A 26,333-nucleotide genomic window follows, 5' to 3' on the forward strand; every position below is an offset into this window, starting at 1 on the left:
TCCCAATGTGAAAAAAAGACTGGATTTTTAATCTGAAAAACAGGCCACTGTAAGCAGAACACAAAGGAAAGAGAGATGAGCATAATAAAATACCACCAGTATGGGAAGAGGCCTGTGCATATTAAAAATAATGGCTTTGCACTTTCAAGGGTTCTCTCAATAATACATATTCTCTGTTTTCTAAAGGAACCCTCTCTAGTGCCATGGAAAAAACAGGCCAGATCCTGGACTGACAGTCAGTGAAAATTTGCTAATAGTTTTTATCTTTAGCTATGATAAATAATCTCTTACTTCACTGGAAGCACTTAAGGAAAAAGAGTGAATATGTATTTTCTAGCATGACTCAGCATCAGCATTTTCTGGAGGCTTAAGGTAATATCCAAGTGATTTAGGAATTAGTCTTTGCTGTAATATAAATATTTTTAATTCATGTAGCTTTTCCTCAAAATGGGGAAACAGTTCTCAGGTCCCTGTGTACCACAGACTCTTCATCTTGTGGCAGGACTTGGGGACCACAAAGTAAAGAAGGGTTGGCAAATGGAGTGCTGCTGCCAGCACAGTCTCAGCCTTTTCCTGAGATGTCCCTGGGATGAATGTTGAAAATTAGCTCCAGGCTGGAAAACCTGTTGTGTGCTACAGGCAGCCTTCAGTCTGCAAGCTCATCAGCCTGCTGTACATTAGAGAAGGGATTTTTTTATAGCATTGTATGTTAAAGGGAAATACACTAATCTAAAAGAAACACACATTGCATAAAACCTGCCTTCATTAGCCAGTTGAGTACATTTACGCATTTCTTAAAACTAGAAACAGTCCTTTTTTCTTCCAAGAAAGTGTGGGGAGACAGGGGAGAAATCATACCATCTGTGAAGAAAAAGCTTAATATTATACATTCACCAGTACTGGTACTCACATAAATCCACTGTTTATTAAATATTCTCAGAATAGCCATTTCAGATCTAAATGCTGTGCACAGGATCTGAAGTTTGTCTCTCCAAGAATTAAAACACTTGTAAAAATATTGATTTTTAATTTTAATCTACATATAGAGTTTGAAAAGGTAACAGCCACAGACGCCAAAGAGGGAGTGGTAAAAGGCTTTGAGGATATAGCCTGACAATAGGGATCCAGTACAAATGCACGGGAAAGGCTGCAATCTTTGTAGCTGACTGCAAGAGCATCTGAGATTCAGTGCTTTGCTGTGTGTGCCATACCTATTGTTCTCTTGATATTTGTCCAGACCACGGAGAATCATAAGCCAATTTTCATATTAATTTCATATTGTGATTGATTACTAAAAAAATAGGGGTCTGTACTGGCTGCAAGCATCCAAATGCTTCTCAGGAATACTGAGGGTAATTAGTGAAGAATAAATGTATTAGGTGTGTTGGGAGAACGTCCTATAGAGAGAGTCTATGTCTATTCTGTCTGTGTGGGGCTCTTATTTTCAGATGCCAGCTAGTGTGGAAGGTGGGAATGGGCATATGAAGAATTGCCCACAGAGTGGGGCACAAGGCTCTCCTGGGCAGTGGTTGGAAACCCAAATTCCTTTTCCCCCTACTGTGGTTTTTAATGCATTTCATTAAAATGGTCCTTTATCAGTTTATGACATGGGCTTCCAGGAATGATGGCAATCCAGATAAATAATTATTATTACAGTTCTTTGATCTTTAGTATCTTCCACTGATTTGAGCTGAGGGTCTGGTGCTGTTTCTGTCTGTAATTTATAGGCTCTAGCCTGTAGTTTGGGACTCTAAGAGGCTCTTTTTTAAACAGAACAGTGCCATTTGCAAATAAGATTTTTCTACTCTACTGAGGTATTAAAAAAAGAAAAAGCACACTAAATTCACTAAATTTAGGCTTAAAATACAAATATAAAGTTGAGAAATTTTGGGTTCAGAAACGTAAAAGTTTTGGCTTGATGTTTTGGTCAATTCCTTGCATTTAGGATGGAGAGTGTTTATTGATTCTTGTGCTTTTGAAAGTGACATGTCTTAACAAGGGTACTCATGACATTTTGCAAGGTAGAAAAAAGTTTGGGAGTCTCTCCTCTGTCGGAGCAGGTCTGAAGTAATACCTTAGTTATAAGGGAAGTAGGAGCTGGCAATGCTACTTTTAGAGAGGCTGAAACTGCTTTTGGTTTCCAACAAGGTTGTCACTGCCTCTCTAATGTTACTGCTTGTTTCTGATTATGGTAGAAGTGGAAATGGATGGAGAGACTCACAGAAGCCCCACTGAACTTCTTGCAGGACTGTACACCATTAGTCTGTTATCCCTCTGTGCAAATCTCAAAGCTCCTGGGCATGGTGGCCCAGAAAGGGTGAGCTAACCCCATCTGAGGGCTCGGGAGCATCAGCCAAGATCAGAAAAAAAAAGTTTTCCCCTCTCACACATGGATGTGTTGCACCTTGTGTGTTAAAGGCAACTCAGGCACTTTCACATATTGGCTCACATCACATTTAGGTAACTGGAAACCAGTAAGGTGGAAACTGGAAGTGCCAACTCAGACCAGCTGAACCAAGGGAGGATTTGGGTTATCCTGGTGTGCTGACCCAGTTGCTGGTGTCATGCCTGCACATGTTGGTGCTGCTTTTCCTGCACAGTGCCCTTGTGCTGGGAGCCTGTCTGAGCACTGAGAGTCCAGGCTGACAGGTGAGCAGGATGTCCTGCACCTCACCAGCCACACTGTTTGGATGGCAGCCTGGCTGCTGGTGTCAGTTGTGTGTCTGGATGCTTTCAGCTGTTTTGGAGTGGATTTTGAGGGATGACTAGCAAAGGAGAACATGCTATTAGCTTCAGGGATTTCAGGAGTGGATTTGTGTATCACTTAGCGGCACGTTTGGTTTGAGACATTTTTATATGGCTTCAGGCTGGGACTGTGACCTGAACTTTAATCCTTCCTCCGGTTTGTGAGTTCTTCCAAGAGTTGTTAAGTCTTCAGAGCCCTTAAGTCCAAAAGTCATGCCCAAGTCTGTAAAAAATACAGGCATTTCTCTCCCTCCACCGTGAAACTGCAGTTAGCAATTAATGTGATTATCAATTATTTATTGCTCCTTCTGCCTCTCCCCCTCCATTTTTTTTGAGCAAATAGATTAGAATGTGTCTGCAGACGAGCAGTGTTTCTTGTCTGGCATGTATTAATGCATAACATATAATGGCAGAATCTGATTTTCCAGAGCAAGCAGCTCTAGCACAGCCCTTCACCACCCAGGAGTAGCTGTAAACAGCTGATGTTGATTCTGGTCCCCCTGCTGACTGTGCCAAACAGAGATGCCATTACCCTCTGACAAAAAAGCTCCCTCTGTATTGAGTCCTCCCTCATACCTTTAGTAATGCTGATAAAATGCTGACCTGTTTTTTTACCCCAGTGACTGCTGTTGCTAAGCACTGAGAATATGACCTGTCTCCTGTAATAATCTGCATTGCACAACTCAGATGATCTCCCAAATGAAAGCAGTTCTCAAGGCAGCTTTTCTTCCCCATAGTCTTTACAGCTGATGACTGTGTATTTTGCAGCAGCACCCTGTTTGAGAAAGCCTAGCTGAACACCAGTATTTGGGGGGTGTATTTAGGGGGTGTATTTGGGGGCTGTTCTGTTGGAAGGACATTGCAGAAGCTGGTTTGTAATGATCAGTATGGCATGCTTGAAGAAGAATGATGAAGAGCAGTGAAGGCTTGTAAACTGGTGACTTATCACTGCAAAGTGGAATGTAAAGTGTACAAAACTTGGGAGAAAATGGGCTTATAAGTAATGGTTTTCTCCTTAGAAGGAAGAACTTGTTTTATTGGAAGTACTGGTAAAATGGTCTTGTAGCTTGTATGAGTACAAGGAGAAAAGCACTACCCACTTATAATTTTGCTGTCATCATGCCCGAGATTGCTTCATCCTGCACATTAATGTGGCTTCTGATGGGCTTGAAGCAATGCTTGAGCACAACATCCAGCTTGCAGTGGCTGTATTGACAGGAGAAAACTCTATAGCAAATCCAGAAATTTGGGATTAAAAAAAATAATAATTATTTGAGCGACAGATAAGTAACTGAGCTTTGGTGTTTTGTAACTTTTCTTAGCAGTAACTGCCTTTATTGTTTAGTCTAATGGTAGTTGTTGTACTCTTTCAAAATGTTAAAACATCTCAATGCACTGGTAGCTGCAATGATATAAGCCTGGGATGAAATGATCCTGAGAGGGGAAAGAACCCAGACAATTCCTGCTTTACCAGTCTAGAAGGTGGCACAATAAATACATTGACTGCCCAAGGTGCCAGGAAAAGCTGTGGCATAGATAAAATGAAAGATTGTGTGATTTTTCCCTCTTGAAAGCTAACCCAGTTTGTTACATTTGCTCCAAGGCAGGATCAGCTTTATCTAAACTGTCCTCCATGGATATTTGCATAACTTGTTAAAACTCTCTGGGGATGGGACTTACTGTCAGTGAGTCTGTTATGACTTAACCAACATTTCTGCTGTCCTTACATTCAAGCTGAAGTCATCATAAAGTAAATTCACGTAGTTATCTTTAATACAAAGTCTGAAAAAAAGGAAAATACAGTTTATATAATGGCCCTGTACTTAGAGATTTCTGGCTTCTTCACTGAATGTGGGCAGGCATTGTCAATAAAATGTGCTGTGAAATGAAGTAGAATGGAGAAAATAAAGCAAAATGTTAGCAGACATGAGATTTTAAAATGTGTGCATTTGTAGATCCATGGGTTTTTTAATTCCACCAATCCAGTCCTTCAAGGTTGAGTATTTTGACTTTTTTTTTAAAAAAAATTCTCAGATTAATTATCAGAGTACTGCTTGGGTCTGTTCAGCTTGGACATTAAAAGTAGTGTGGCACCTTTGCAGAGTGGCATGGTTTCCCTGCAGCCCAGTCCTGAGCTTCCCCATGGCTGTGTGCCACACTGCGTGCCAGATGTGTCCCCGGCTGCTGGCCTTGCGTGTGAGACAGTGCTCCATAATTCATGCTCATGTGTGAAGTCAAGCCTCGTGCTGCCTGGTTGGGATTTGACCCACATTTGATAAATTGCTTTGGGATTATTTAATGACTAGTTGAGTGGATGTAAAATATGCCATATCATATAATTTCTTTGCCACTGAAATGTGTTTTTATACTGTGCCATAATTTCTAATTTTGCTTCTCCTTTTTTCTTGTAGTCTGACACAAATGCAAGTTACCTGAGAGCAGCTCGAGCTGGCAACTTGGAAAAGGCTCTTGACTACTTAAAAAATGGAGTGGACATCAACATTTCAAATCAGGTTGAAGAATATTTTGGTCAAATTTTCTGGAAAAATACCTTTCTCAAAGTTTTTCAGATTTCTCATTATATTTGCACTTCATGTCAAAGAATTTATATTTTTTTTGATGAACCATGTTTACATATCTTATTCAATTAATATTTTTTATTTTTAAACCCTTTACCCAGACACCATTTCACTTGCACTTGGAGAATGTTCCACCTTATCTTTCATTCCATGTGTGTTGCACTTGATCATGGAACAGAACACAGAATTTGAGACCCCAGAGCCAGTATATCTTGATTTAATTTTTACCCTGTTCTTATAATCTAGCTCTTGTAAAGTTTACCTAAATGTCGTTTTTGTAAGCAGTCCTTTCAGTGGGATAGTTATAATTTGTCTCATATGCTTGGTAAGCTGGAAAACTTGGTAATCCTTCTAATTGCTTTTCTTTTTTCCCCTTCTTTCTTTAAATCAGAATGGGTTGAATGCTCTCCATCTCGCTTCCAAAGAAGGGCACGTAGAAGTTGTCTCTGAGCTGATCCAGCGAGGTGCCAGTGTGGATGCAGCCACAAAGGTCAGTCAAGCCTATCTGATTGTTCCCTTGTTCACACTGCTGGCCTGGGCATGAGGTGTTGCCCAAGTGATTACAGACTGCTGCAGCAGTAATTGCCCATTCTCCACTGCTGGTGGGGTGTATGTGTGTGTCTCAATAATTATTTAATAGAAACAGTTATGTATGATAGTGGATGACAGTAATGTAAGAGTTTGCTAGGGTGGAGATTTACTGAACAAACTGTAGATTCCTGTTTTGGTTTCTGTCCATGCCATGTGTTTAGAATAACACACCCATTAGAAGTATTCAGCAAGAAATACTGTATTCTAAAGTGGAAGATACTCTTGATTGTATTGTTATGTATTCAAGCTCAGGTTTTGTACTCTTTTCAAATGTGACTATCTCTAATTCCAGAAAGGAAACACTGCATTGCACATAGCATCCCTTGCTGGACAAGCAGAAGTCGTCAAAGTGTTGGTTACAAATCGGGCCAATGTCAATGCACAGTCTCAGGTAAATCCATATGTCTCTGTTTGCTACTACCAACAATTTTGCTGACATTAAAATTGTTTGTCTCTTAGAAACTCTGATATTAGCAAATATATTTGGTATATCTTACTGTGTTAATGTTGGTTAATGTGGTAATGTTGAAAATAGGGTTGGGTAGTCAGTGAGATCAACCTCAGATCTGCCCTAGGAGTGTCCTACGAGCTGCTACTTGTTAGAGCTGGAAGAGACACTGATAGAACAGGAGAGAACATGTTCAAAGGGATCCTGTTTCACATAATTCACTGTCTCAAGCTTAGTTGGGCCCATCCCCTTTCCTTGCACAAGGAGGTACTGCAGGCACATGCAGAGTTTGTAAGTCTGGTTCTAGTCCTTTGAATAAATGTTTAGGTCAGTTATAGAGAATTTGAAATGAGAGAAAACAGCACTGATGCTACAAGCAAAGCAGTAAAATGAAACAGAAAAACTCTGGCTCAAAAAATGCATAAACTACAGATTGCTGGAAGTCACGTGGTTCTGCCAGTGATGTCCTGCATGCCACCCCATTCCTGCTCACTCTGCTCAGGGGCTGGCAGGCAGTGTCAGAGAAGAGAAAGTCTTCTCATCTGGCCCAGGATTACAATTTTTCTGTATTATAAAGGTGTAGGCATGAAAATAAATGTTTATTTTAAAAATTACATTTTAAAGAAGGAGGGTGAAGTTTTTTATTGGACTTTCAAATAACAGGAACAAAATGCTTAACAGGATCTATTTCAAGAATGTTAGTTATTTGTGGTCTGTAGTTCATGGTTTTTTCCACCTGAACAAAAGCAATAAATTACTCAGTTCTTCTTACTCTTTTATACCAGTTTAATACAGCACTATTTGGTTCCAGGAACCATATAACTTAAATTTAAAGAGAAAAGCAACATTAAATATTTTTAGGTTAAGTCTCCCATTGCTGTTAAGAAGTAATACAGGGCAGAAATATTTGCCATGGCTTTCCTGTTAAAGAAATTAAGGTGGGATTGATAAGATTTTTTCCCCCTTGTGTTTGAGAATTTGTGTATTCGGCCTGAAACTAAAAATAATCTGAGATTGTAAACATCTTATATAACTGCATTGTCCATACACCCTAAGGTTTTGCCACATGTTACTCTTACTTTGCTAACATAGCAGAATTAAAGATTTATTTCTCCCCCACCCCATTGTGGAGGCCTTTGATGCCATTACTTGGAGCACCCATGTAACACTTCTATTGACCATACCACATCAATACCAGGCAGTGAGACACCCCAGCCAGGATTCAGCTTTTGAGGAGGTCCTGGGTACTTTCTGTTACCAAACCGCCCTGGACCAGCTTGGTCTGTGGTACTGAGCTTCACTTGAGCCTTGCCTCTTCTTTCCTTAAAGGTAAAAACTCTTCCATGCTTACGGTCCCAGGTTTAGGCCTTCTTTAACCAAAATCTTCCTGTCTGTTAAAAAGCAAAAAAAAAAGTCATAAATTTGTGCTGGGGCTGAATTTTACCTCTTCTAAGGGCTATTTATTACTGTTCAAGACAAAATTGTTTTTCAGATTTGTGGCTGTCATTTCCAGCCCTTTTTTAAAGAGAGAAGTAAATGTAAAGTATGGGGTGCAAAGATATTTAAAACCCTACAAAAACTTACCCTAGGAGAAAAGGTTCTGCTCTGTCTCCAAATGCTAATTATATTTGGTTTTGAGAATTTTTGCCTATTAATTATTTCATTAAATTAAAAATTAGGTAGTGCTTCCTGCTTCCTTTCTAATTGCAAATGTTTGAAACTAAAAAATTAATCTTTGTTTCCAGCTGAGTTAGTAAATAGATATAGAATATGCCATGAAAAGACAGGGATAGATACCAAACTGCTGTTCACTGTAATAACTTGTAGTCTGACATATGAGATACCTTAGCAAGTGCTTCCTAGCTTCTCTGTTTTTTAATTAAGTAGAATTTTGACTGCATGGTAACTGAACTGTTGAGCCTCTCTTCTGGAGAATGCATTAACACATATCTAATTTTGGGCTTGGGTCCTGTGAGCCCTTCAGTGCCTGCTTTGTGCTTGTAGCGGTGTTTTCCTGAATAGAGACCAAAATATCAAAATCCTGGAACAGCAGCAGGCCCTGCTGCCTGTGCAGGCCTTGTAAACATGTGGCTTCACAGCTGCTTGGTGCCTTGCTGGTGGTAAAGCTCCTCTTGGATCAAACATGCATTTCCTCTCCAACTGTCCTTTGTTGTGACCTCCTCTTTGTCCCCGCTGCCAGCATGGCCGTGTGCTTGGCCTCAGGTCACCTGTGCTCAGCGCTGGACATGTGCCCTGCCCCTCTGCCCCGCTGCTGTGGCAGTCAGGTGTCTCTCAGCTGTTCCACTGTGGCTGCTGCAGCTCAGCCCAATTTCACTGCCATAGGTCTGAGGCTGTGGTTTCCCTCCACATATCTCCAAGGCCCAGAATGTTGATGTTTTTCCTTTGATGTAAACATATGGCCAAATTCCTCTGAACTCATCTGTTTTCAGCCCCATTGGTTTTCTGCAAAATCTAGGTCAATGTCCTGTGTAACTGTAGGAGAGATTTCAGAAATTCTTAGAAAAAAAGGTAAAAAATACATTGCCTTAATATTAATTCTGAAAAATTCAATTTCTGACAGGCTGTGACCTGTTTACAGTTAAGGCAAAGACAAAAATATTGACTGTAGGAGAAAGGCATTCACCAAAGAATGAGTTAAACTCTGCAGCCTCTAAGACTTGTATTGCATCGATTGAAATCAGTCACTTAAGCATAATTTGAGAGATGCTCTAATGTGGTTGGAAACACTGATTAGCCTCTGTCTCAAACTGAGAACCAATGATCCTCACAACTCCTGGTGCCTAAAATATGAAGTAGCCCAGAAGGCAGCTCTTTCAGGAGATGGAAGGCAGAAGTAGCTGGCACAGTGAAAGAGAAGTCAAAGCTAATGGAAAGAAGAGAAAAAAATGTCATTTACTCCAAAGAGTCATTGCGCTTGCTTTCGCCACACACTTGTATTGTATTTCCCTGTCCCAATCTGCATTTCCAGTGCTGTGGCTGTATTTATCAGGAATTGCCACCAAATTATCTGTCCAGATTGATTTTTAGTTTAGCTTCACAAGAGATGTGAAAGGAATTGTTCTCGCTTAGCTGTGGGAATTGTATCTGGTCAGCTGAAAGATTCTTCTGTGTCTGTTTAAATAATATTACCCTTCTCCCATCTTCACTTAAGCCAGTGTAGATCATGCCATTAACTCATCTGTGAGCAAATATTTTTTGCTTTTCACCTAATCATCCCTCATTTGGCAGATCTGTTTTATGTATAAAATGTTTGTGGGGTGTTTACACTCTTGTTTTCATATTTCAGAATGGCTTCACTCCATTGTATATGGCAGCCCAAGAAAACCACCTGGAGGTTGTTAAGTTTCTTCTTGACAATGGTGCCAGTCAAAGCCTTGCCACAGAGGTAAAAGTTTGAATTTGACACTTTATGAACAAAGCAAAATGTGTTTCAGCAGTGATTTCTGCCAGCTTATATCAAACCAGTCTTTTAAATGAAGAATTAAAGAGGAATAAAAAGCTGTCTCTGTGAAGTGTGCTAATGAATAGAGTTATGGGTTTTTCAGCAATTTAAACTCTCACCATTTATAAAATTTTTAAAAATTACTTTAACTAGAGACAGTTCTAAATATGGATGTGTACTTAGTCATAACTGCTAATCTTTCAGGTTAAGTGCTCACAGAAGGAAGCCGTGTATATAATATAAAAGTTCTCTGTGCTTCTATTAAAAATAGTGAGCAATGGGAAGGATGGCAACCATGAGGCAAGAACAACTGCTCACCTGGGCTTTGGACTGGTCCTGGGATATCAGAGAAAACCCAGGGCTGATTGAGACATTTCCTGAACTGCTTCATTACCACATTGGTTCTCTCCCTGTGGCACCCTGTTACCCCACCTGGTGCTGCAGTGAGAATTTCAAGCTGATATGAAGATGCAGGATCCATCCTTGAAGGTGTTCTGTGATCTTTCTAGAACACTTTGTATTTATTTCTTTAAAGAGCATTTATAACTCAAATACAAAATAAATTCTAACTCAAATAAGACAACTTGTGAGGAAAATAAATAACTTATATATTAATAGTTGTAAATATATGGCATTGAGAAATGCACTGAATCTGGTGAATTTTCAGTTGTCTTATTACCAAGATTTTGGTACCAAAATATACAAAAGTACTTCAGTATGTGCTGTCTTTAATAATTACTGAATTCTAATTGCTCTACCAGTACTGTTTCCATGAAGGAGATACTGCTTATTTGAAAAAGGCCTAGTTTTTGAGAAATATTAAATGCACAGTTAATTTATTGTCACTATACCTCATAGTATCACTGTGTAATGATGTAGAAAATAAATCTTATTCCTTATTCCACTTGGAAAAATGAATTGTTAATGGATCAAAACAGTGTTTCCAAAATCACTAAATGTTAGTTATAACCAGAAGTGTTCATCAGAACCACTTTCTTTAAATGCTCAAGGATATGAAAGTCAAGAAATACCAAAATGAAATACTTTACATCTGGGAAATAATTTGAAAATTAGTTTTCCTAGCACAGTTTTCTGTTTCTTTGTAAAAACTTGGAAAGAAAGATGACCTGGAACTCCTAGAGATGTACAATAGGTTCTGAATTCTGAAAAAACTCTTGCCACTGTATGATTTTCTGAAAAGAGATTTTTTTAAAAATTTTGAAGAGGTACTTGGGTTTTTTTGTTTGGTGTTGATTTCCCTTGAGCACTGTATGTCAGTTTAGGTTGAGAGTTTTCCATTTCGGCTTGATGATTAAGGTGCAATCTAATTTTATCCATGAAGAATTCCTTTGAAGACAGCAGACTGCAAAACAGTGGCACTTTTGTTGCCTTCCTTGTTTGAGATAGTTGCTTATAGGCTCTTTCTTATTTTCTCTTTGTCCGAGTTTTCTTACAAATACGATTTCTCTTTATTATTCTAAGTACAAAAACTTTTGTAACTAAAGGATTTCCACTTAGCTAAATATTCTTTAAAAGTTACTATTTAATCATGGTGTTTTAATCTAATTAAAGGAAAACAGTTGGTTCTATTTCCCTACCAGAAAAGATGCTGTGGGTGTCTACACCAATTTTCTGTGAAGTGGTTGAATTTTTTGATGTGTAAATAGAGGAAGAAGCCAAGGTCTCCAGGGTTTCTCCAGGCAAGAGCCCCCATTTCTGCATGTACAGTAGAGTAATATTGCCAGAGGCCTCTTGCAGGGGTGCTCAGGAAGGTTTTTTAGCCCTCAGGGCTGCAGAGCATTTTTCACACCCCGTGCCCCTGTGGCTGTTTCACCCCAGGACTGCAGCCCAGTGCCCTGCCCTTGCTGCTGGAGGATTGGGAGCTGCAGGCAGCAGGGAAACCTGGTTAAATGAGCAAAAACCCCTCAGGGGGCGGGGAGGGTGTGGTGGAAATTGCTTGTTGGGACCCAGGAAGTTCAGTAATTTTCTTGGATTTTCTTCCCCTCAAAAATTTTGAAAAAGCTCTCTTTTTCAGGACCCCTCCTGTTTCTCATCCTAGATTGAGGTGTTCTCTGCTGGAGAGAGAAATTCCATATTGAAAACATTACTTTTCACAACAAAAGTAAAAAAGTTAGCACTTCAACTCTGCACTGTTGACATAGAATGAGGATCTACCTTTTTCTCTGTCATTACTGCACTTTTATTTCACAGTTACACAGTTTCACCATGATAGCAGTAGTTGAAAAGGGAAAGAACACGTTTGGTTGCTAAACTGCAATGCAAGCTTTGGATATATTCATCAGGAGACAAATTGAATAAATAAATATCCCAAGCAGTTTGCCTTTGTAATTTTTTGAGTGATTTATGGGTGTTATCTTGGACAAAGCTAGATGTGCTGGGTTGCAATGACAGATGTTTGGGATGGAGCAGGATGTAAATGACAACTCCTCCATTTTTTACTTTTCTAAGAATCCATAAGATAAAATTTAAATTGAAACATGAAATTATAAATCCCAGACTGTACTTTTTATGTGTTTGAGGAATCTGCTCTAAAATCTGTTAAATAAAAACCTTCTGTTTTTCAGGTTTTTTTATTCTCCACCAATTTGGTTATTAGCAAATCTGAAAGGAAATAACTTCTTTTTATAAGAGAATTATCTATTAAATTATATAAATTTTCATAAATGGAAATTGTAGTAGAACATCACTACATTAGGAGAATGTGGTATTCTTGATCAATTATTGTATTTTAAATCCACATATAAAATATTTTAGAGGGTAGAGCTCAAGTGTTTTGTTTGTTTTGGTTTGTTTAGTTGTTCGGGGTTGTTTTAAATAATCATAAAAATGTAGATTATAATCTGAAAGGAATGGATGATAATTTACTTTTGAGACATCATTAGCAATTGTAATTTTAGTATTCCAGCTTTTTATACCTTTTTATATAATTAAGTGCTTACATAAACATCTGTATAATTAACTGTAAATTTGTCATTTCATTCTTTTTTTTCCCTTGAGTCTCAGTCATTTGTGTCTTATAATTTTATGTTGTGTCTGGAGTGCCAGAAAGGTGTTTAGAGTATTTGGAACCTTGTTCACCATCATTGTATTCCAATTTTAGGGTCATTGCAGGGTACTTTTGACTTGCTGTATTACACTTGGTTGAATTTGCACCAGCTCTGTTCGTAGCACTGGGATCTCTTTGCTTCCCCTTCCCACCCTGTGGAAGGTTTGGAACACACGTTGACGGTGCCTGTTGTGTGTTGCAGGATGGTTTCACACCTTTGGCAGTAGCTTTGCAGCAAGGCCATGACCAGGTGGTTTCCCTGCTGCTGGAAAATGACACGAAGGGGAAAGTCCGCCTTCCTGCCCTTCACATAGCGGCTCGCAAGGATGACACAAAGGCAGCGGCTCTGCTCCTGCAGAATGACCACAATGCTGACGTGGAGTCAAAGGTCAGTTGGGAAAAACTAGAAGGTTTGATGCAATCAGGTGCTGACGACATCCAGGGAAGATCTCCCTTGGTGTGAACTTTTTTTGCTGTGGTTACACAGAATTTCTCCTCTAACACCTGATAAAGAATAACATTTGATTTGCCTCCTTTTCCTCTTTCTCCCCCATGCCCTTTCAGTTAAAATCAAGCTTAATTTATCTTGTAGAAATGTTGCAAATGGAAAATAGTAAACAAAATATTATTTGAATTATTCTCTTGGAAATAAAAGCCCCTCCTGAAAACAGTGGTGAGCTGTAGGTACTGTACAGTTAAGTCATTTGATCAGTCGTCTGTGCAGTTGCTACTTTGAGAACTTTGGTTAACATGTAACAATTAGCACTCAAAGTACTCGCTCATTCGGCTTCCACCCTGTGGAGCTTCCAGTGTGTGCCGGGCATGCTGCTGTCCAAGCTGCCATGCCACACAGCCATCATGAAGCTTTCTGCATCCATGTCACCAGTGGTGGACTAACCGTTCATTTTTTCCCCCTCTTTGCTTCCAAATGTGTTAACCTAGATGATGGTGAATAGAACAACAGAGGTATATATAAATATATATATGCATCATCACTTCTCCATGACTTAGTGCTGCTGCATCATTTCTCCCTCCTGTCTGCATCGCATATTATAGGATAGACACCTGCTTTAGATGAAATGAAGTAGCATGTGCTAGAGAAGACTGTAGTTGAGAGACCAGGGCTTTCTGCAGCTGAAAGTAGGGTTTAAAAGTAAGAGTGAAGCATTCTTGGGAACTAACTGCCATCATAAAAGGGCCGGATTACGTGAGATGGAGTTTTCAGGGATTCTCATGGAGCATATGTTTATCAGATGTTTTAAGAGCTGCAGACAACCCTGTTACGTTGTGCATCCAGGTCTGATTCTAGGCTTCTGCATGACACTTACCTTGATGGTGTCAGCAAATAGAATGATCTGAGAGTGGTTTTATAGCTGCAAAACTCCCAAAGCAAGGCAGTGGCAGCTAGCATGGCTTGCTAAAAATTTAGAAATGCATCTAGTTCCCATAAGGTTTCATAATTTGCAGGACTGATGGATTTGCTGCATGTTTTAGCATTATTTTAAAAGGAAGCAAAAGTACTTAAATATGAAAATCAGTTGCTGAAGTAATTTTATCAGTAAAACATCTTTTAATTAGGGTGGTAACTCGTGGTGTCTGAACGTAACCCAGTGTGATTGCCCACAGTGGGAGACTGATCTTTATGGTGCTAACCCTTGGAAAAAAAAAACAAACATATTAATAATTTAAAGAAGTCTTTGATGTTATTTTCATTTGCATCTACTTAGAATTTATAAAAATCAGTTAGCAAATATCATTAAATGACTTGTATTTGAACTTTTGCAAAGAATCTCTAAAAGATTTAACTTGCAAGATTGACATAATACCAATAACTATATATTTATAGTTAGAAGCTTATAGAAGTCAGATCATTGCTTTAAACTCAAATGTTTTGCCGCTGTTTTCCTGGAATAACTGAAAGTTTTATTCAACTTCTTTTTTTCTAGAATAATTATGTTAATTTTTTTCCCTCCTGCATAGCAATGTGATTTTATTTAGATTCTCTGAGATGCTATAAATAAACATAAGTGAGTGAAAACTAGTACAGAATTGGAGTGGTGACTTTACAGCAGGCTCCTCTTGCTAGCTTTTGTCAGTGATGTGCCACAAATTGTGGAGTACTACTGCGATATTTTTTAAAAAGTATCTATTGGTTGTGTTTTGTTTTGTATTTTTGCAGAGTGGGTTCACTCCCCTCCACATAGCTGCTCACTATGGAAATATCAATGTAGCCACATTGCTGTTGAATCGGGGTGCTGCTGTGGACTTCACTGCAAGGGTAAGTCAGTTATGCTTAATTTACTTTGTCACCGTGTGGCAACACCTTTTGCACAGCGGTGTGAGAGGCACATCTCTCTCACCAGCCAAGGGGCCCAACCTGGCTGAGCTGGTTCTGTTACCATCTGGTGCAAAGGGGCTTTCCCTGGGCTGCTGAACTGAGCCTGAGCTCGAGACCTCAACTCCAAATCTTCTATTTTCATCAAAAGGAGCTGCTATTTTCATCGTTCCAGCCTTGCGAAAGGTGGGCTGGGATCCAGTGACACAAATGCTTCCACCTGTAGCTGTAACATATGTCAGGAGTGATGTGTCCCTGCTGAATTCTCCTCACCATACAGTTGCTTCCAGTGAACATCAGGTGTAGTGGTGAATAAAGCATCTGTGCTTTCACTGCATGTATGAGAGCTAGGTGATTCATAAAGGAAATCTGGGAAACTGGATGGGTAGAAATGAAACAAGACCTAGAAGTGGAGTCCATAGTGTAAGCAGAAGAAAGACAGGAAACAGTAGAGGAAAGTTAAGAGTTGGAAGAACAGAGGAAAAACCCAAACATATGGATAAGGGTACAATATGAAGAGCAAGGAAAGATGGTGGTGCCAGGCAAGAGACCAAATAAATAAATAAACCCCAAAATCCAGGGAAGAGATGTGGTAGTGATCCAGGACAATAGAGAGATAAAATCAAGAGAACAAGAGGCATTCAAAGTGAAAGCAAATGCTGATATAAGAGTAAATAGGCATAAATTGGCCATGAATAAGTGTTGTCTAGAAATGTAGATATTTTATTAAATCATAGTAATTAATGTTATTTCATTAATCATTACTAAATAATGAATATTAAATATAACTAATGAGATTCTAGAACAATCTTTCAATTAAATTAGAAAAAGTAAAAAAAAAAATCTAAATTCAAGATTATATTTATGAGGGGAATTATGTCACATGGATAATCCAGCAGCTCCTCTTCTGAGATTTTGATCATGTGTTATGTTTATTGCTTTTGCAAGATGAAAAGTACTACAATACTGCTTAGAGCATTTGGACAAAGGGAAAAGTGAATTTGCAGTATTCTACTTTAGATAGTTTGTACAGCTGAAAACTTGAATGCTTCTGTGGTTAAGGCACATATTTACATGCAGCAAAGTTTTTATGACAAGCATTGCAAACCCATTGCTTTGCTTTCACTGATAACATTGACCTCTGATTTCCAAGTTGTTTAACTGACCCCATTAGAGCATTAAGGCATTTCATACCATCCTAAGGTTTGGCACTGCATATTTGATAAGCCCTAAACACAGAAGCAAGGAAGACAAATGGAGTCTTGGGTCAACTCTTTCCCATTCAGAAACAAGATTAGGGATTAGCAATGCTACTACAATAGCAATTAGCAGCATTTAGTACCAGTGCACTAAATAGCATCTGCCTATGCTTGTTTTGATAAAATAATAAATCTTAGGCTTCAGCAGCTCTGTTTTGGATTAAGGACACTTGTGGAGAGCACATCCAGAGTAATAAGGCCATTCTTGCCTCCTCTTCAAGATCTGGACATTCTAAATTCTGCTTCCATTAGTTGTCATCATCAGAGGGAGACAGAGTTCTGGGATAGCTGGGGAAGTGCAGATGCAGTGACATCAGCCTCTGAAGGAGCAGTGGGTGACTCAGGGAACACTAAGAACTTGTTTGTGCTTATGATACAACGTGGGGGCATCCAGAGAGAGCCCATCTCCACTCCATGGCAGTTGCAAATCTAGATAAAGTTGTTGTGACAGAAAGAATTGTAGCATAAATAACAGTAATATGGAGTTGAATTTTGTTCTTTAGTGCTTATCAGGCTGCAGGGGAAAAAAGTACTGCACAGAAGGATGGGTTAGGTTTTGGTAGAGCAGTGGATTTGTAGGCTAACAGAGCACATGCAATTATTAACGCCAAGTAGTGGAGCCCTTGATTGATCCTTGATTACCCAAATTGCAAAACAGGTACTGAAAATGACCCACAGGTACAGCCTGCTCATTGCCGCTTCATTGCTGCTTGTTTTAATTTCTGTAAACATTATCCACAGTCTGCTGTCTTCCCTCTGCAGGCAAGGCCCTTATTTGAGTTGCTGACATTGTGAGATGAGCAACAGAGCAAAGACATGGAAGGGTTGTAACCCAAATAAAATATTATCATATGTACTGTAGATTTCAGAAGTGAAAAGAGCAAACTTTTAAGATGGGGTGTCAAATGCACTTTGTGCATTTTTCCTTTGTTTTTATTAAATAAATGTAAATTAATACTACTTGTCTTGCTCTCAGTTTATGTTCAAACTCTTCAGGAAAGTACTAATTCTGGGGAGAGGTTTGAACAGGAGGAGAGGATTATGGTAACAAAAGAAGCTTGTGTGAACAGGGTAATGTGAAGACACGTGTGAGGGCAGGACAAGTGACAAATTTGTCAGTATCAGTGTAGTCAGGGTGGGGAAAGGTGGAGGAATGTGAATGGATGTGCAGGATGGAGGCAGGGCTCTAAGGCCAAGGGCAACTGGTAAAATGAAGAGCTGGTGAAAGGACATAAGAAAAAGGAGGGCAAGTCTGTGGCAAAGGAGATCTCCTCAGCTGCTGTTTTCAGTGTGTTTCCAAGAGGCCTGAGGGAAGAAAGAGGTTCCAGCAGCGAAGGCAAGGAAAGAGATGAGCTTGCTGATGGCTCTCAGTGTGTGGGCAGGCGGTGAGCAGTGCTGCTGTACTGTAAGTAAATTATGTCCCCAGTGATATTCAGTAGCAGCTGCTCCCTCAGCCCCACCGGCACACACCTGCCTGCCTCTCAGCTGTCACATAGTCCCTTGGTCCTTTCTTTCACCGCAACTAGGAGACAGGCACAGCTCCAGGAGCTCTTAGAGGTGTCAAAGGGCCTGCCAGCATGTGTATACCTGCTGACTGTAGAGTCTGGGGGGTAGGAAATGGACCTACTTTTACAGGTTTGCACTCCTGCAGACGAGTGACTGACGTCATGCCAGCTCTTCCTTTGAGCTGTATTAGCACTTCTGCGTCTGTGCTTTCTTTTCTTACTTTGCTGCAAGCGCAGGGAAGGTGGCAAAGCAAACTCTCCCCATTGGAATGGATGGAAATAATTTCAGTAAATCAGATTGTGATGCCCTTTATTCCACCTATAAACAAGGAGGCAACTCTGAGAGCCATCCTAATCTCATTCTAAGTGAAACAAAATCTCCTTATTCAGCTGGATGTTTGCCATTTTGGAACAAAGGAAAAACAATCATTCCAAATTGCTTGACTTCTTGGGCTCAAACTTAACAGAAAACCTGTCACAATTACTGGCAGGGTATGCATTGCAGAGTAACAGGCATTTTATGACTACTCATCATCCTTTTTCTGTAGTTCATTATAATGTGTCCAGCTTCTCCAAAATACTTCAAATACTTCATTACATCACCATATTTCCCTCTTGCTTAAATGGAAGACAATCACACAGAAACTAAAGAAGTGGAGGAGGAGGCTAAAGGGTAACTGAGGTAGAAGTCAGCCTTCTTTCCTTAGCCAGATTAACACTTTAAAGCAGTCACTACTTGGGCTTTGAAAGATTGCAACAGCTCCAGGCACCATTCTGTTAGCTGACAATGCCACTTGACGTTGGAGAAGTGTGATGAATCCTAGTTACAAACTGAAAGGTAGCCAGATACCTTTCAGTGAATATATTTTATCAATTTTTTCAACAGGAAAAACTAATTCCTATCATTTTAAAACTATTGTTTATTAGCTACTTGTGCCTTTAAATCAAACTGTATCAGATGTCCTACCTAGAGTTTTAATGATTTTGGAGGTGTTTTGAATAAACTGGGAATTTTAGTTACATAAAAGTTATCTTTTGAGGGTTCACACAGTCTTCAGATAGCATTCTTCTGTCTGAGATGATCTTCCAGTGCAAAGTTCTGTTTAGCCCAGGTGAGAAAATGCCTTTGAAGCTCTACCTGTCTCTGAGGAAAACAGTGGTTAGAAAGGAAGAAGGGATAAAATTCTCGGCAGCTCCCAGAGCAGCAGCTGAAAGAAACTTCTGTGACCCCCACATCCACTCTCTACTTGAGCAAGTCAGAAGATGGAGGTAGCCAGGGAATCCTCCATGTGAAGATGACCTCTCCCTGTATCTTTCTTGCCAGAGCAAATGAGAACTCATCACTGTGCCATAAAACTGCATAGAGCGCTAGGAAAAGCCTTCCTGATACACAGCACTCCTTATGCTAGAGGAGGTTTCAGTTCCACTGGGAGTGGGATTTGCCTGCAGAAAGTTTGCTTACTGGAAGGGTAGGAAAGGATTTGGTAATTTTGAGGGTGGTGTGAGGACAACATGCATTAATGATGACCCTAAGGCTGAGAAGCAGAAGACCATTAGCCCATCAAAAAGAGCAGGAAGTATCTAAGTGACAGTGGCATAAGAGAATAAATGTCTTTGTTTCCTCAGTGGTAGTTTGCCATAAGAGCCCCTTCCTATAGCCTTCCTTCTTTTCTTCCAGGATTCATTTTATACATCTCAACCCTGAAGAAAATTAACTATATATGCACACAAGAACTAAAATAGCACAATAGAAAACTTACTAGCATTTAGAAGAGGAGGAAAAAAGCTGGAAAATTGTGCACTGTTGAGGGTTTCCTGGAAAGCATCTAATTGTGCATTTTTATCTTTAATTTCTGAAACATCTATACAAGCCTCAGTGATCCCAGTAACTGCTACTAAAATATAAGACTTTTCTCTGCAGGAATTCTGCTGTGTTGTAAATCCAGTTCTAAAATGCAGAAAAATACAGGGGAGGATACTGAGTGTTTTAGCATACAACATGTTGGTGTTGGTGCATAGTTGCATATCTTTAAATCTTTAAATGCACACCACAATCTCCCCATACCTTCGTGATCTGGTAATAGTGGTAATAACAATGCAGTGGTGCTGCTGACAATTCCAGTATGCAAAATCTACCATTATGCTCTTTTCTTAAAAATCTCTAATGCTGCAGGGATTTTCCAGACTGTATAAAAAAATTCTGTTATAGCAGTTTGGCTCTTTTCAACTTCTGTCTTACACATTCTGTGTCAATGTTAAGCTCTTCCTGGAGTTTGCTCTTAGTTGAGGATTGAGAAGAACTATCTTACTAAATTCCAAGTTAATCTGAGCATTTTGATAAGAAACTGTTCTGATTTTCAAGGAAGTGAAATTTGAAATCAGATAAGTGTAATTTTTCTTATTAAAACTGCACTCCACTGAGAGGCTGGGAGGAGAGCTCAGAGGTGGAGGTAAGTTCTCTCATTGGCAGCAAGAAGAATACCAAGTCCGTATGACTGGCAATGAGTCTTCACAGTCCTGATGTGATCAGCTGCTCAGTCAGAATTTAAATCAGTGCAGCACACGACTAGGAAAGGTTTTCTCTTTGTTTTGTGCCATCCATAAAGGTGCATTTCAGAGCCCAGTACGAAGCTCTAAATGCAAACATTTACTTTTCTTGTTATTATTAGCAACCTTATGCTTGTAAGACTCCAGCTGTGATGGGAGAAAGAGGCAATCCCATAGGACAGCATAGCACACCAGAAAGCCAGGGGGAGTTCCTGGTTTTCTAAATGCATTAAAAAATAACCATATAAGATCTACTTTGCACACTGACAATTTTAACCTTATTTTTTTCTTGACTTCCAAACCATTTGTGTTGCTAATTTGAAAGGAGCAATTCTAACTGCTGTGGTGAGCTATGATGGATAATGCCATGTGTCAGAGGGCAGCTGATCTCATTTCAGCTGGGAAATGTTAGGTGGCTCATTTCTCAATGCAAGGCAACTCAAAAGTTTTTGAGTTTTCTTGTGAAATTATAGATAGAGAGCTGCAGCTGGAAAGGCTTAGTCTTCCCTCTGATTAGGCACAGCAAAGGCCACTGACTGTAAAAGCAAGTCACTCTTCACCCTTTGTATTTGTTGATGTTGTGTGGCTCTGGAGGAAGGCACAAGCCCTATGTGAGGGGTGGTGGGCAGTGGATGGAGACAAAGGGAAAACCATCATCCACAATGTTGTGAAGTGCAGAAAAAGTTGCATGCACCTAATCCATGGCATTTTGAGCTATGTATGGTCTCAGAGTACTTCAGGTCACATGCCCCAGGAAATATGCCAAGAAGGAGAGGAAAGGCTGTGTTCTAGTTGATAATCCTGTGAGCATTTTTTGCATAGTTTTAGCTTGCTATTGTCACAAGTGATGCTTCATATTTCCTGTAAAATTTATTAACTCACAAATTGGACCTCAGTGTCAAGGGGTCTACCCAAGACATTACCCAGCATTGAATATTTCACCAGCAAGGGCAAGCAGCACTACGGCAGGAATTATAGATCTGAACCACATATTTTAATGGCAACTTTTGGAAGGCATTTCAGCTTCATTACTGCAGGAAAACATCTTCAAAAATTTCCTGATTTACTATTCTATCTTAAGAACAAAGGGAGAAATTTATAGAAGATCAAATGGGTAAAAATAGACTGAAAAGGCAGCAGATGCTGTTGATACACTGAAGAATTCAGAACCTTATATTTGGTGGCTATTTTGTTTGCTGATACCACAGTTTTAGTGTTAATAAACAACACCAAAATTGCACATATTATAAAGCTTTTTTTTATCTCTTGTTTCTTGTGACAAGTACAAATAACTCCATTTTGAGTTCCGTACTTTATGTTTTGTCATCAGAAAAATTAATGATGGTGTTTTCTGAGGTTTTTTCACTTCTTGGTTCACATTCTTAATTGTGGGATGAGAGATGGGGAAGGACCATACATATGAAACTTCTAAATGCGATTCTTTAAAACTTGGTACAACACAGTATTGACCAAAGAAAAGTTTCTTGGCTTGAACATCAGTGTGCAATTATTCAAACATTCATATAATGTACCTCTTCATCTATTTGTTCTCAGCCATCTGAATTATTACTTCACATTCTTTGCTACCAGTAAAAGCTTAAATAGCTAAACAGCAAAATTTAATTTTGAATAGAGACTTGCCTCCTCTCTGTTTTCCCCTTCTTTTCCTCACAGTGTTTTCTTGAGATGTTAAGGGTGAAAAAGGTTAGAAGTATTAGAAGGTATTTTTAATCCTTTGTCTCTTAATTTTTTTAATTAACTGTCTGATCAGGTTAGTAAAGTACAACAAAACCTGGAAACTCCTTCCAAGGGAATGAGTGCTCTTTCCTAAGAAAGAGGAACTGTTTGGTCATCCATAAGGACAGATATTACACTGCACATATAGAGTTTAATTTGCTAGATTTCTCCTGCTCCATTAATTATTTCAGAGAAGTTTTGTGTAGTCAGTTTTCCTCCCAAAATTTTTCTGGAGTGATCACATGCTTTCTCCATCTATCTCTTTGTAATGTGAACTTGCTGCCTATTTTCAACCAAAAGTAACTCCTGGTTTCAAGATGCTAAAGACATTAAATTTATGTTTTTGTAAAGACTGGTGATCACATAGAGCAAAGATGGATTGCAAGTTCTTGGGTTTGGTCCTTATTTGGTGCTGGAGAATTTCCCCACATTTCCAGCCGGGATGATCATCCCTGTCAGAAGTAGGGAGAGACATATGCTGTCCTAATAGTTTTGGTAGCAATCCAGAAATATGAATGTCATTTGAACAGGACTTGGTTTTGAACATGAAAGCTGATATTTTTAATTTTTTCCCCTGTTGCAAGCAAACAGTGGGATCTAACCCTTAATTGCTAAGTGGAAGTCATCTCTTAGTTTTGAGCTGTGTATTTGCCAGCACTCATCTGTCTATTATAGAATCAACTCTATTTATGCCAATGAGAGCTTTGACTGCAAATAATTAGATCCAAAGTGGATCTAATTCTTACGTGGTTATGCCCACCCCTGTGCTGCACTAGATTCTGTGTAGTGTTGAGATGAATGAGAAACAGACTTCTTATAGGTATTTGTCTTGCCTTTCGTAATGCCATCTCTTATTCCTCCATTTCTTTCTTGATGCTTGGAAAACAATTTTCTTCCTGTTTGTGTAAATTATTAGTATTAAATTATTTTGATATGTTAACAGAACATTAGGATCTATTAGGTAGAGTTAACCTCTTTACCCCTTAACATTAGCAAGTAGAAAACAGTGTTTCTTTAATCTAAATTACCTGCAGTACTCTTTACTTGAAGACAGAAAAGTTACTTCCTTTACCATTTCTTTTCTTGGGAAAGTAGAATTCTTCTCTCTCCCCCTCTGACCTCAGTAACATCTTTCCTTCTGAGAAGAGAGAAAAAACAGAAAGTATCTCTACATAATTGTTTTTCTTTTTTTTTTTTTTTCCCTGTCCTCTTTGTGACTGGTACAGTAATGTAGTGATCCCATATTATATCCAGTGTCAACTCCCAGTCAAAGAGAATTAACTCTTTTTTTCAAAACCACCTCACAGAAAATTTATGCGATCACATAGTTTTTCCTCCCTGAAAGTACTAGACATGCTGTACATTGTTTAATATACTAAGCATCTTCTTGCTTTACTTTGCTTTTTAAAGGAATGAGAAGCTACCCTGCCACAGTCATCACTTTGATACTCTAATGATCATTAATATTGTAGAAAGAATCTCTGTCATTTAACCTTGTTAACATGTATTTTACCTCTGTGCTAATATTAATTAGTACTTTCTAGTAGCTGTGAGTTTGCTTCATAGTGAAATTTTGTGTAAATGAAAATGTAGCATGAGGTACTTGGTGTTATGATAAGGCTGTGAGTCAGCTTGTCACATCTGAGAGGGGGGTCTTTTCTCACTGCTGGTTCTCTATCGCTCCGCACGCTTGCAGTTCTGAGGAAGCGCTGCTGAGCGCTCTGTTAGCCATGTCAGACACCGGTACCCCTCCCCAGCTGCTCAGGGTGTGCCTTTCTGATTCAGTCAGCCAAAGGACACACACTCACTGCACGTGCTGCTTTCTGCTGGGTCCCAGACTGCTGGTTTTACACAGCCAGCTGTTTGTGCTGCCCTCGAACACACGGGAACACGTCCTTTACAATTCTGTTTGTCTGCATACACTAGCTGCGTGCTCTGTTTAGATCCTTTTATTTTTACTTGGCTCCATATGATCAAATATATACAGGATGTGGCCTTCATAGGCCATGAGATAAAGGATTCATCAGAGCATGAAGAGACGTCCTGGCTGCATCTTGTAAAAGAAGTGCCTGTGTGTGCGCATGCACTGGTTATGTAACTGTCCTCATTGTGCAGCATCCCTGCACAATGAGGTATCCCTGCCTGTGCCGGCCTGCCAGGCACCGCTCAGGGAAGCACACACAATTCTTTGCAGCCCCACTTCAAGTGCAGTGTTACATCCATTAAAGGACCAAACTGACTAGGCAAAATTAATGGTGGAACTGAAATGAAGGTGCTTGCCAGGCTTTCAGAGTTTGCTGATAATGTTCAGAAATAAGTAAGTGGCTTCTCATAATTTTTGAATGAGAACTACAGATATAATGGTTTTGTTTATTTTCCTATGGCTCCTACAAGGCCAGTGAATTGAGGTATGGATCCTTATCACACTACAGGCTCATAAGCAACCACAGCTGGGTAAAATCGCTAGGATTCAGTAAAATTGCATAAGTTCAACCCTCAAGTGAGAGTTGTGAGCTGAGGCACAATCATGTCAGGCCAGTAATTCACATGTGTGGTTGAACACAGTTTCCCTTAACTTTCATGCTCACACGGAAACAGTGTTATGCTTCAGCAAATTTGGCATAATTCATTCTGTGAGCAAACCAAAAATGGAATCCATGAAAGACTGACATATGCATCTTTATTTTCTTGTTTTTTTTCTTCCACAGAATGATATTACACCGTTGCATGTTGCATCAAAAAGGGGAAATGCAAATATGGTCAAACTGTTACTTGATCGAGGAGCGAAAATTGATGCCAAAACAAGGGTAAGCTCAAGTGTGAGTGCTGTGAGTGACTGTGTGGAATTATTCCCTCTGACCTGTGTGTTGCTGTAGAGCTTAAATCATTCATCTTCCCAACAGTCTACTACAGCTGCACTGCATTTATGTTTTATGAAATGATTGCAGTAGTATACTAACATTTTCTTACAGCAGTGTGTGAAATACCAAGGATGGCAAAGTTCTGATCCAACCATTTTCCACATTCCCTTTCTTGTTCTAGTGTTTAATTAGGAGCTGCTTTTATCTATTTGGGAGTAGAAGTGAATGTACAGGTACATGCTAAAAGATGAGAGTTCAAGTCGGATATTTCAGAATTTGAATGCTAGCAGGGTAGCTTTGAGCTGCAGTGTGTGTTTGCCTTTCATTATCCACAGGCAGTGTCCCAGAGCGTGGTGTGGCTGATGAGCCTCGTGCAGCTCAGGCTCTTTGTGAGGGGTGTTTGGCTGCTGCCTGGGATTTGTCAGCACATGTGTCAGGCACAGGGATGGTTTCCATCAGGCTAACACCTAGCTCAGTGTCCTGAGTGACTTAGAAGCTCAATGCATATGTTTATGTCCAATTACTGTAGTTAAAAACCAACCAAACCAGGGATATTTTATTTACTTACAGCAGGAAGAAAAAAAAAAGAAAAGAGAAGGAAAATCTTGAAGTAAACCTGGAACTAGTAGTGCTGTGGGCTGTCAGGGTAGTCTTTGCAACACACTTCTGTGTGAGGTAACTCTCAAGAGCTGTTCCAGTAACTTTTTGACAATTATAATTTTCTTGAAATATTAATTTATCACCTCTACGTTTTCCATTTTGAATTAGTCTGTATAAGTTCTACTTTTCAGAATCATTCTAAACAAAAGAAATTACTAATGTGATAATAGTTTTTCTACAGCTGTTCCTGTATTCATGGGGTTTTGTTTGGTTACTGTAGTCTGTGATTTTCTGCAGTGCTTGTTAGGCACATGTGGTTTTTTTCTCTGTCAAATTCAGAAACTGGGTCAATTTATTTTGTCATCTCTTCGTTCTTGTGACATGTTTTTCCTTATTGCTTCTATTTTACTTTTAGTAGCTTATGATTTATTTCGAAAATGTTTCAGTTTTTCTACTTGGGCAACATGGACGAGATGACTTTTCATGGGTAATGTGGACAGTGGGTACAGTTTCTGGACCGAAATTCCAGTCTCTGTGCTACATAGGGGTACCAGGCTGAGGGGTGTGATTCTGCCTTGTGCTAGGGAGGGCCACTG

At 39.4% G+C, this 26,333-nt stretch overlaps 1 protein-coding gene across 3 annotated transcripts in view; it reads left to right on the plus strand.

The window, feature by feature from the left end:
• ANK3 (ankyrin 3) overlaps window positions 1–26,333 on the plus strand; it is a 195,657-nt gene that overhangs the window by 49,887 nt on the left and 119,437 nt on the right. For all 3 annotated transcript variants that reach the window (XM_033515805.1, XM_015632928.3, XM_015632927.1), the window contains exons 2-8: window positions 5,157–5,258; window positions 5,716–5,814; window positions 6,208–6,306; window positions 9,671–9,769; window positions 13,096–13,281; window positions 15,073–15,171; window positions 24,985–25,083. In XM_033515805.1, coding sequence (XP_033371696.1) covers window positions 5,157–5,258; window positions 5,716–5,814; window positions 6,208–6,306; window positions 9,671–9,769; window positions 13,096–13,281; window positions 15,073–15,171; window positions 24,985–25,083 — 783 coding nt within the window. The remainder of the gene's footprint in view (window positions 1–5,156; window positions 5,259–5,715; window positions 5,815–6,207; window positions 6,307–9,670; window positions 9,770–13,095; window positions 13,282–15,072; window positions 15,172–24,984; window positions 25,084–26,333) is intronic.

The sequence above is a fragment of the Parus major genome, chromosome 6 (assembly GCF_001522545.3).
Source record: "Parus major isolate Abel chromosome 6, Parus_major1.1, whole genome shotgun sequence".
Classification (NCBI taxonomy): Eukaryota; Metazoa; Chordata; class Aves; order Passeriformes; family Paridae; genus Parus; species Parus major.